At 45.1% G+C, this 11666-nt stretch overlaps 2 protein-coding genes and 1 non-coding gene across 3 annotated transcripts; 2 read left to right on the top strand and 1 right to left on the bottom strand.

Annotated features, from left to right (window-relative positions):
- Positions 1 to 364: 364 nt before the first annotated feature.
- Positions 365 to 449, top strand: F4812DRAFT_t93. Its single transcript has one exon. It is a non-coding gene; the product is annotated as a tRNA-Asn (tRNA).
- Positions 450 to 872: 423 nt separating this feature from the next.
- F4812DRAFT_405803 (uncharacterized protein) lies at positions 873 to 2163 on the bottom strand. Its single transcript, XM_047932287.1, has 2 exons — positions 1799 to 2163; positions 873 to 1710 (listed from the first exon to the last, which is right to left on the bottom strand). Exons 1-2 carry the CDS (start codon positions 1995 to 1997, stop codon positions 1118 to 1120), a joined length of 792 nt encoding a protein of 263 aa, XP_047790016.1. The 5' UTR covers positions 1998 to 2163; the 3' UTR covers positions 873 to 1117.
- A 5637-nt stretch (positions 2164 to 7800) lies between these two features.
- On the top strand, positions 7801 to 10701 carry F4812DRAFT_430534 (H+/nucleoside cotransporter). Its single transcript, XM_047934363.1, has 4 exons — positions 7801 to 8807; positions 8887 to 9257; positions 9313 to 10277; positions 10342 to 10701. The coding sequence occupies exons 1-4, from the start codon at positions 8479 to 8481 to the stop codon at positions 10528 to 10530; spliced, it is 1854 nt and encodes a 617-aa protein (XP_047790015.1). The 5' UTR covers positions 7801 to 8478; the 3' UTR covers positions 10531 to 10701.
- Positions 10702 to 11666: the final 965 nt, after the last annotated feature.

Genomic DNA, 11666 nt, shown 5'->3' with positions numbered 1-11666 from the left:
CAAATAACTAATTTAGTTTTTTATTTTACAAATACAAGTTGGCTGTTTTTTTGGGTTTTTTTTTTTTTTTTTTTTTTTACAAAAAAACCACCCCCCCCCCCCCCCCCCCCCCGTTAATCGTCAAGTAGTATGACGTCTTTAATAACTCAGTATATACTAGGCACCTTAGGTAGTCTCTTTGAATATGCGAGGCCTAGTGAATAACTCTTCTGGGTTGGTCAAGGAGAGCATGGAAAGATTAGGTATTGATGTGGGGAAAAAGGGTTTGACGTTAGTGGAATAACCTTCCAGTCGTCCGGGTAAATGATGGGAGTGCTAGAACTTTACGACTTAGCTAATTAAAACCGGCCTGTTTTTCAACAATTCCTCGGTGGCGCAATTGGCTAGCGCGTCTGACTGTTACTAAAACTGTTATCAGGAGGTTGAAAGTTCGAGCCTTTCCCGGGGAGTTACTGATTTTTTTTTCTTTCGCTTTTTCACCATTTATGTCTCAGAATGCGGGACCCTTTACATATTTTTCCTCCACTTTCGCGAGAATTGCCAACTGCATTCTTTTTGGCGCAGTTCATCTGCAAATTGAATATTGTTGCTTCATTATTTACCATTTACAGCAGGTGGACTATATAACAGGTATTGTATGTACCCTCTGAAGTTATAAGCACGATTATTGCAACATGGAATCCTACCCAGGTTCCCAGGTTCCGAGTTTATTACCTTGCGCGCCGCCAAGTCAACCAACACTTTGCTTCATGTTTCAACCAAACAGATCTGACGTTACACCTTTTGACTAGTTACACCAGAAAATAATAGAATGCGCTTACGGCGCTTGTGTACTCAATAATATTTCCTTTGAAATATTCCAGCATCAATAGCGTCCTGCACTACTACTAACTACCTCCTATATAGACTCGGGTCCAAGGGAATCATCTAAATGTGGTACCTAACCTGGAGGAACAGGAAACACCAATAACTGTAGAGTCCCTATTTTGTACAAGAAATTAATCAAGTATTCCATCCCAAGTCAAAACTCAGATCAACTTGCTTCAGAAATAGGTATCTCATAAAACGCATAACGCCAGTGCTCCTTTATAAACCAACTTGTCGTCGATATGTCTTCTCAGGGCAACTCGGCATGTTTTGGCCTCTGCGTATAACTATCGATTTCCACCGGCGGAGGACCTGACCACATTTCCCTTGAGGGGTTCGATTGCGTGGCCACCTGTTTCTTCAATTTTGCGATGTATAACCCGGTACACACGATTATCAACAAACCTACTACTCCGGCGGAAACACCTATTCCAGTCTTTGCACCGGCGCTTAGGTCGTCGTCGGGCTCTTTCTCGGCGGTCTCATTCTGGGTAGCTTCTCCAGGCTGATCTATAGTTGAAGATGGCGGTGTCGGAATGGCCAATTGAGTAGTTGCTGCTTGAGTAGTTGCTTGAGCGGTTCCCTGGGTGGTTCCTGGAGTGGTTCCTTCAGTGGTTACTTGAAAGGGCAAAGTGCTCGAGGGAGATGTCTCCGTCGTAGTGCTATCCATGGTTTCGTTCGATATAGTGAAAAATGCAGAAGACATCTGAGGAATTTGTTGGTTTCCTTGTAAAGAAGGATCTCCATCGAACATCCAGAAAAAGAATACATTTGATACCGCTAGGTCAAAATCGTAGGCCTGGACAAGCCAGGTAAATTGGGTCGCGGCATTGTTAACCGTCTCTAATGATGCTTAGTTAGTACCCAAATTCAGAATGAAGACTCAGACTTAGACTCAGACAGCGGCATTGATGCCGTGAGAATCACTTACGAAAGACTATCGGCCCCAGAGTTGCTGAGCTTCCATCGGGACCTTGCTGCCAGAGAGCGATGGAGAAAGTCGTGTATGCTGTCTTGAAGTTAATGTTTTGAATCTCGCCGATCTTCCACGTTGCTTGGACAGGATGGGGGTTCAAGAACTGTGCAAAAGCGAACGAGGCGATTGTCAGAACAAGAAGAAGTATTTTCATATCGAGTAACTATCTTCTTTGGCCCGTATATAGAAAGAATACATGAAAGCCACAGGAGGTATATTGACCAATTGCCTGTGTACCTAGGGTAAGTAAACAAATGGGGTACGAGCACCTAAACTTGGGGAAGTGACATAGGTAAATACAACATCATCAACCGAAAATACTTAAAACTTGCCATTCATCATCAGAAAAGAACTGACAACTAAGTTCTAGGGTTTTGGAACTAGGGTTCTTGGAAGGAGTACGCTGTTAGGCCACTACGTAAGCGCATCTCGGCATGGTGGGATCAGATACAGATTCGGGACGGGGGCTAAATGATGGAAATTATGGAATTAAACAAGGCAAAGTGATCCAGTTGTCTATAATTTGACGAACACTTGAGGGCTAATACTGCGCCAGACTATCTCTGAATTAGGAAGTTGGTCTATGTGCAATTTTTGTGCAACCTTAGACTTCTACGCAAATGAAGGAGTTCGAGCTTTCGTGCCACTAAGAGAGTCTGAGACTCTGACGGTGCAGAGGGCAGTCTCACGTTATTGCTTCAAATAAAGTGTTGGGTTATAATGTTTCACTTGTTTCGTTGTTGGTCACTGCGGCGGCGTCGCGCGCATTTCCCGTTTGAAGAATCACACCATAACCTAAGGTCGAGGCTGTTGCTTCAAAAAAGAAGAGCCTACGGACTTTCAATATACCCTTCACTTTAACCAATAGACACATGGGGCATTTAAGAACGGTATATTTCAACTATAACGACTCGGTTATTTGGTAAATGAGAACGACAGCTAGCCGGCCCGACTCTGTTTACTCGACACGCCCGCTGCAAGAACAGCTTAACAGTAGGCATGCAATAAAAGATAACACTAGTAGCTAATCACTCAGATTCGCACGAAGAAGAAACAAAAGTACTATATACCTAACTACCTAACCTAACCTACCTACCTACCTAGCCTGCCTAGAATCTAATCTAACCTAACCCATTTCTAAAGTGGTAATAATCCTCTAAGCTCCCTCAAGTACCTATCTGTCTAACCATACGATCAGACTATCTTGAAGATGAGAAGATAGAGCTTTGCCCATGGTGGCTGCCGTGATGTACTGTAGCTTTTCCACATGCTTTATCATTCTCATAACCCGCTCCCAACTTCTCCAGCTACCGGCTTATCCTCACATTCATTTCCATATCGTATCGTTACTTCGCCGTTAGCAAAATTCTCTAGGAACAGACGCCTCATCTGGCTGGCTATGACTTGTGTAATATACTCTCGCGGAAGTTCGTCTTCGCGATCATTGACCCTAATTCGAGCTCTTGTGTATCAACTTGCTATATACACTGATGAGACGAGAACACATACGAAACAGCTCTATGAGAAAGTAATTGGAAACGGTGAATCCGAAATCTTCGACCAATTGTTTTCTATACTTAGGAGTCTGTCCAATTTATTTTTTACGGATGTATATATGGTCATTGACGCCTTAGACGAATGTGTAGACCATGGTGAGACCTTTGGTTTCATTCAGGAAGTATGCCGCTAGGGGATAACTGGTGTTCATATACAACTCAGTCTCGAGAAACGGAGGCGACTTCGACGAGACTTAAAATTGACAAGCTATCTGTTCCTAAAGATTCCATCAGCCGCGATATAGACGCACATAACAGGAAGCTTGACTGAGGCCGGTGGAACGATGTCCAGGAGGACGGTATTATCAGTCATATAGCATCAATCAGATCGCTCGTAAGACTCCCTTGACAGTTAGCAGACTTTGAATTGAAAATATATGGGTGGATTCTAATGGGCTATCGACCTGTTGATGGAAATCAAGGAGTGTGACACTGGGGGAAAACTTGAAAGCGCTCTTGCATCGCTCCCCGGAACCCTTGCGGAGACATACAGACAGATTCTTTCGGGCATCAAGATGCCTTCAAGACCTATCGACTGGGTGGAAGAGCCATACTTCTTCCCGAATAAGCGGTTTAGCAAGCGCCCGGGATTTATTGATCATTGATTGCCATTGGTGAAGACTCATATGGGGATGTCAGAAGTCTCACTTGAGACTCCTTGGGAACAAAGGAGATATTTTATATATAGCTTTAACCTCAAAGCTACCTCTATAGTTAGGGTTCCTTGCGGAACAACGAAATTGGTTTCCTACCTCATGCTCCGCGACGTGAACAGGAGATGAGGATATTTACCCATGAAAACTAAAGAAAACTACCCCTTAATTGGCTATACAGTTCAGTACTGGTATAGTCATGCCCCATGAAGCCGGCTCAGGTGGTAACTGGACACTCACAGCATTGACCTCAGAGGCTTTCGAACACCGAATGCGACATTTACCGGTTGCCAAAATACTCCAATCCCTCGACAAAACACAATCCTTGGACAAGGCCAAATCTTGATCAGAACGACAGGCTCTGTCAGACGTGCCATGGGATACAATATCATAAACTACAAGAGTCCTCGGACTTACTCGCCTAAACTATGATGGCCTCTCCGTCTTGTCTCGCCAATGCGAACTGTATAAGATGACCCGCCATACTATCCTCTAGTTCGTTGTGGTCCGATACTGTCAACTATTTGCGAAAACCACCTTATCTGAAGAAGGGTCTGGCTTTAAATATGCGAGAAGGACCATGTTAGATGTCATGGATACTCCTCGTCACTTCTACCTAAAATCTGATGGGAGGTCAGTAGGTCAAAGTCGGAATTCTTAGATATCTGGTCGGATTGGTTCCAGTCAATATTCAAGCTTGATAGAAGACAAGTTGGTCGGATTCACTGCCCTCTGCTGACGTTACGAGAGCATAGCACGTGTGCGATTCGGAATATATTTAGCAGAACTTTAGTCTGACGGCCTATTCCACAGCTTTTATGGAGGACCGGAAACAAGGACATCACGTCGAGACCCATTTTGTTCCATCTTGGTCACGGGCCTATTATCTAAGGCCTATCAAGCAAGTATGGACTCCAAACGCGGCCGTGGGCCCCAACGTTCTCACTAGCTTTAGCCAAGTAAACGATATGAAAATGGCATTGAGTATGCTGGCTGTTAGCGGCCATATTGCCATATAAAGTTGGTTATTGAGATTTGAACTCGTTGCCGAGGAATACTTTCAAATCTGGAGTGGTGATATAGAGGTGGACATTGAAGCTGAGGAAGGTCACGTAATAAGGATAAAAATGCGATACTTTTTTGATTCTTTCGACGACCGGAATATGATACGAGTTGTCTATCTGTAAGACCACTCGTCGGGTAGCTCTTTTACTCATAAAAGTTGAAGTCTAAGACGACGATAAGACTATGAGGCGGGCCGGCCTGATGATTGTCGCCGAGCCACATGCCCTGAAGTGGACATTAGAGGTAATTAGGTAAACAGCACGTCGTGAAAATAGTATGTGATGTACGGATAGATATTAGAGTCGGTCCGTTTACTTTCACTGATTATTATCTACCTTAGGAGGTAGGTTATGTTTACCAGGCTGGCTTGCTAGGTCTGTTTCTGAACTCCTTCAAGAACTACCTATGTAGCCAGAATGCCACAAGTACATACCTAAGCTTCTAAGAAAGCCAATCAATATTTTCACAGCACTTATAGCAGAAATACCGACCGCTATACTATAGAACGGCTTGTAAGGAATTCCAAATGAAGATCAAGATCTCGCAGTTTATTTATATATTCGCATTCGCGACCTGTAGAGAATCGAATAGATTCTACGTAATTTAGAGAGATACGATCCAGCCCAATCGATGGATCACAAGGAATCTGTGTCTCGAATCCTGTTATCACCTTGTTATCCTATCCCAATTGCCGAGGCCTCGAACACGACTAGGTAGCTTGACCTATTTTGCTATGAGGGGGTGCAAGATCAATGGATGCAACGATCTGCGGTGCGATCCATGTAATGCACGTGCCATCTTCTCTCTTTGGGAAGGTGATAAGAAAACATGGTCCCAGCTTGGATATTTTCACGGCCTTGGAACGAAGCTATTTCAAGATATACTTCGTACGTGTGTATATCTCTAAGGTCCTTGCTTAATATAGATGTAAGGATTGTTATAAATACCTAAGGTACCTAAGGTAAGTAAACATGGTTATGAAACTTGAGATAAGGGCAATGAGATTTCGAGTTGGAGGCTTCCTCCGCACGGGTCCGTCAGTGTCTTATCTCTGTGAGGCGTGGCGTATCCCCCGCCTTATTAGGATGATGCGTGGAGGCTGATTTCAGCTGGGATGGCCGAGATGGTCAGCTTTTCAGCGGTGACCTACTTTCCCTTATCTCTGAGACCGACCACTCAAATTGTCGAAGTGCTATTGTTTCACAACGGGAGATGCCCTTATATGTAATAACAGGTACATACTTCCAACAGCCAATAAAGATTATCAGAAGAAAAGAAGAAGAAGAAGAAGAAGAAAAACTTTGCCATTTATATACCTCTTATACGTGTATGCTTCCATATGTCTCAGGTGCTCATGAGTACCTTCAAGGGAATCGACCCAATTGGATGGTTATAATGGTTGTAATGGTAGTAGGAGCTGGAGCTTGTGCGGAGAAACGATACAATACAAGAGCCATGTATGCCTAATGTTCATTTCGGGGAGATCGCAGTCGGTGTTACCGCATCCTTAATAGGGTACTAATCCTTGATATTTACAGGCTTCGCGCCGTATCCTGCAAGCACTCATGATATCTACCCGCTTCCTCTTGATTTTATTTGTTAAGGGTTATACCCAACAGTTATTCGTAGATGATACCAGCTTTCGTTACCGGATATTAAATTTTGAAAAGCTTTACAGCTCTATATTCGGTCTATAATAAAATGTTCAAATAATACTTCGCTCGCCTTATTTCACTGAAAAAACAGTTCGTTCATCAGTACCTCAGTCAAGCTACCTGTATTTAGTTCCCGGGTCCCACACATATTATTATACCCGTGCTCCTCGTGATCGTCGCTGATTTTTCGCGTCAATTATACTATGTATCTCTTCACTTCCCAGAGCTTTCATATGACATACATACCTAAGGTACCTAAACTAATACCTGCGTAGTGCGTTATGCAAGGTTATCCCTTACGGACCGTATACTTGAACAGGACGGACAGGCGAGGTAACGTCGTGTTCGTCTATCTCTTTGGTGGATTTTATGTCGTTTGTGCGAAGCGCGGCAGGGTGCTGTGCCCCATTGTCGGATGAACCTATCAGTGGGTGAGGAGACTATCCCAGGTTATCCCCGGCTTATTTTGCGGGTAGTAAAGAGAAGGTTACGGCACAATTCTCGTTATCATGAATTTGCAACCAATCAGGGGTGGGAGCTTTGATAATTGGCGGGGTTGGAATGGGAACAAAAAGATTATCGGCGCGCCGTTCCTCTGGGAATGATACCTACCTTAGATAGTGCTACTTATGTCAAGTATCGTCTTAGTTAAAACTACTATTTCTCTTATTAATTAACTCATGGATTATCGTACCTTGGCTCGAATGTTTACTATGTACGATCTTATTATTATAATACATATGCTTACGGAAGATATTACAATACCTAGCAGTATTGCTATGATAGCGTAAGCTAGGTAGGTAGGTACTTACCTAAAGCTACCTATAAAGGTCCAAGCGGTTAGGATTATACCAAGTGTAACTGTAGGTACCTACACCGGCATAATGCAATGTGAGTCTAGGACCCTTACGACTAAAAATCTAGACTGGCAGACTGGCTAGGCTTAACAAGAACGGATCCTTATCAGTTACGGTTGTGGCGTCGGGATCTTTCCATTTGGTATCTTGGTTGATGTTCAACCTAGCCACTTAACTACAAGATCATCAAACCATGATTCCACGTTCTACATAGTACTGTTTTTCGTAGGGGTAGTATCTAGTTACCATACTACGATAGGTAAGTAAAAACGGTCTTGCTTCGTACCAAACTTAGCGGCCGGACCATCACAGGGGTAAGAGAAAAAAAAAGAGAAAATAGTACATCCAATTGTGTCTCTTAGATAGGGTTGCCTTCCCCTTCTAGAAAGCCTCTATAACTCTTAGCGTAAACCGGGTTCATCTAGTGCAGGCCACGCGGTCGCCACCAATGTACAACGTTCCTACTTTGTCCACCGAGGCTGACCTTGGAAAAAAAAATATTAAAATTCTTCTGTCCGTCCCATCTGGAGAAAATGTAGATCGATCATTTGATGATGCCCTTGATGCTAATCCTGCCCCCCGGCCCGCATCTCACTAATAATATAACCTTTCTTCCCAATCTTTTCCTTTCCCCTTTCCCTTCTTTCTTTGACTTACTCGTGCGTTAGGTTCTTCGGGAACGTAACGTGGTCAACCCCCTCCCCACACTTGTCGGTCTGGGACGAGGATTGGATTTCCCCGAGTCGAGTTAAACTTACCAGGGAGGAAGTGGAGGAAAAGAGAAGAGATAAAAAAAATTTTTACTGAGAACAAAAAAGAGGTTTCTACAGCTGCTAAACTTCGAATCCGATGAGTTCTCCCGAGGCCAAAGGCCATGCCGGCCACAACTCGGCGGTCCAAGAAGGCCTTAACCCTAACTCTGATCCTACTCTCAACTTTTTGAACGAGGATCGCCACGATCATTCACAGGTCGTGACAGTTTCCGCCGACGACACGGAAAAGGGTTTAGAGAAGCCTCGGAGCTACGCTGCCGGCGAGAAGCCGGTCACCGATGAGGACAGCGCGAATATAGGCCAAATAGCTGGCGAGGAGAATCTAGGGCAAAAGAGCTTCATCCGTTATTGGTACGGACGGCTTCGCGCCTACGTCCACCTCTTTATCTGGCTCGTCTTCACGGCGTAAGTCTGCTGCGGCCCCTGGTGAACCGTCGCAGTCGCGCATCGCAAAGTCGCGGAGCTGACAATAGCTTTGTTTCAGATGGTGGATCTACGGACTCGTTCGTTTCCGGAACGAGAAGAACTGGCTGATCCCGTTCTTGCTGTACCTGGCGATCACGCTTCGCATCATATTCCTCTGGATCCCGGTTAAGTATGTCATGAGACCAGTCAAACTCGTCTGGCGTCATACCGCCTTCAGATGCTACGAGATGATCCCGAAGAAGCTCCATCGTCCACTTGCAGCTCTCGTCACCGTTGCAGTTTTCTTGGTCGGTTCCATGGTACCGGAAGAGACTGGTGACAACACGCGCGCTCGTCGCGCGCAGTCCCTGTTCGGCCTCGTTGTGATGATCGCCGTCTTGACTGTCACTTCGAAGGACTGGAGGAAGATTCCTTGGCACACCGTCATCGGTAAGCGGCCTTCGAATTTTCCATATCATTTGGCGATCCACTGACAGTCCTGAAGGTGGAATGCTCACTCAATTCGTTGTCGCCGTCTTTGTCTTGCGGACCCAAGCTGGTTACGACATCTTCAACTTCATTTCCACCCTAGCCCGAACCCTGCTGGGTTTCGCCGATAACGGTGTCGAATTCCTCACGAATGAATCAGTGCCTAAATTGAAGTGGTTCTTGACTGGCGTCGTACCGCCGATCATCTTCTTCGTCGCTCTCGTATCTCTCCTGTATCACGTCGGCCTTATCCAGTGGTTTATCGGCAAATTCGCCGTCTTCTTCTTTTGGACTCTTCGCGTTTCGGGTGCCGAGGCCGTAGTCGCCGCCGCGACCCCTTTCATCGGACAGGGTGAATCTGCCATGCTGATACGCCCTTTCGTCCCGCACATGACCATGGCCGAGATTCATCAGATTATGACGTGTGGTTTTGCTACTATCGCCGGTTCCGTTCTTGTGGTCTATATTGGACTCGGTCTGAGCCCTCAGGCGCTTGTTTCGTCCTGCATCATGTCAATTCCGGCATCTCTAGCTGTCTCCAAGATGCGCTACCCAGAGACTGAAGAGACTCTGACATCAGGCCGCGTCGTTATCCCAGAGAGCGATGAGCACAAGGCTGCCAATGCCCTGAACGCCTTTGCGAACGGTGCCTGGCTCGGTTTGAAGATTGCCGGCATGATTATAGCTACGCTCCTTTGCATCATCGCCTTTGTCCACCTGATCGATGGGCTACTTACCTGGTGGGGTGGTTATTGGGGCATATCTGACCCTCCCCTGACCCTCGACTTCATTCTCGGCTACCTCTTTTATCCTTTAGCTTGGCTCCTTGGTGTTCCCAATCAAGACCTCTTACCTGTGGGGGAGCTTATTGGACAAAAGATCATAATCAACGAATACGCTGCATTCGATGCCCTTAAGTCCAAGGATCGCTACAGGAACATGAGCCAGCGTGCCAAGCTTATTGCTACATATGCCTGCTGTGTAAGTCAAGTCCTGCATTCCACAGCCTCGCCGTCCTTAGATGATGATTTTAACAGTAGCTTAGGGTTTTGGCAACATCGGTTCCCTCGGCACCCAAATAGGTGTCTTGTCGCAGCTTGCCCCTGAACGTGCTGGAGACGTATCTAGGATTGCCATTTCGGCGCTTATCTCTGGTGTCATTTCAACTCTCACCTCCGCAAGTGTTGCTGGCATGTTGTATACCGACACAATAGGGCAAGCCCTTACCTCGTAATCATTAGTTATCGTAATCTAGGTACCAAGTTAAATGTATATCACTGCGTTGATGATACACGATCATTCTTTGGAAAAAAAAAATTAGCATCCAGTAAGCCTGTGAAGTATTCGGCAATGATTATACACCTAATGACCTTATTGCGCTCTTCAAGCGGCCCTAACTCCAACGTGTTTTTGGCTCGCCTTCTCGTCTCAGCACTTAGCAGCAAGGAAGGTAGGTAAGAAAGCGCGAGTACATTCTCTAAGAGTAAAACAGCCATCAGCACGCTCTTTTCCGAAGGCTTAGCGGTTATGGAGCCGCCACCCTGGGTGCATCTTAGCAATATGGTGCTTAGAGACCTGCGCTAGGTCGGGCTCATATTCAAGAGCCTTTGGGCGCGCCCTGTCTAGTACCTACCTGTCTCATATAAAGCTCGATAGTATCAAGCACTGAGTCAAGTAGTACGCTCCAGTTATTATCACCGGACAACGAGACAACTACATCTTAGAGCAGGTATACTTCTGTTTGGTACAATTAAGCTTAACACGATGATTATAACGTTTAGGCTCGAAAGCTTGGTAGTGTCTCCCCATTTCATTCACAGGAAAGACTTCAAGTGTTGTTGGTACTAACTTTTCCTAGATATCTATTATTGCCCATTCCGTCAACAAATTTCAAATGACAACAATAAATATCCTACATGAAGGTAGTAGGTATTGCGCAAATCTCTAATACTCATACCTGTCAAGAATAGCAACTTGTTAGATATTATGAATTATAGTTACGAGGCGTAATTGACATTCGGAAACAACCACGCCCACTAATAAAAATCTATACCTAACCCATCTAATTTATATCCGGTTGATAGGTAACGGTACCTAGTAATGTAATCCTATCTTTGGTGGTTGTCTAATATTATACGAACTCGAAACTGAAAAGGGCAGGAGGGGGGTGTAGATAAACTTATAACACCTGATTGGTTGGCTCTTATATCTTGTTAGATCGTTGGTTGTGGGCTTGTTGATTTCACCCAAGTCCACTCCCGATGATAAACATCAAACCCATCCCGATTTAGACGGGTACAGACCCAACCGTGCGTCCATAATGTACCTAGGTGTAAGTAACAGATATCATGTTACACTGCGTAGCCCCTC

Source organism: Daldinia caldariorum (assembly GCF_022478825.1).
Source record: "Daldinia caldariorum strain CBS 122874 unplaced genomic scaffold F4812scaffold_9, whole genome shotgun sequence".
NCBI lineage: Eukaryota > Fungi > Ascomycota > Sordariomycetes > Xylariales > Hypoxylaceae > Daldinia > Daldinia caldariorum.
Note: the sequence above shows the minus strand (reverse complement) of the source record. Positions and strands in the feature narration are given on the sequence as shown.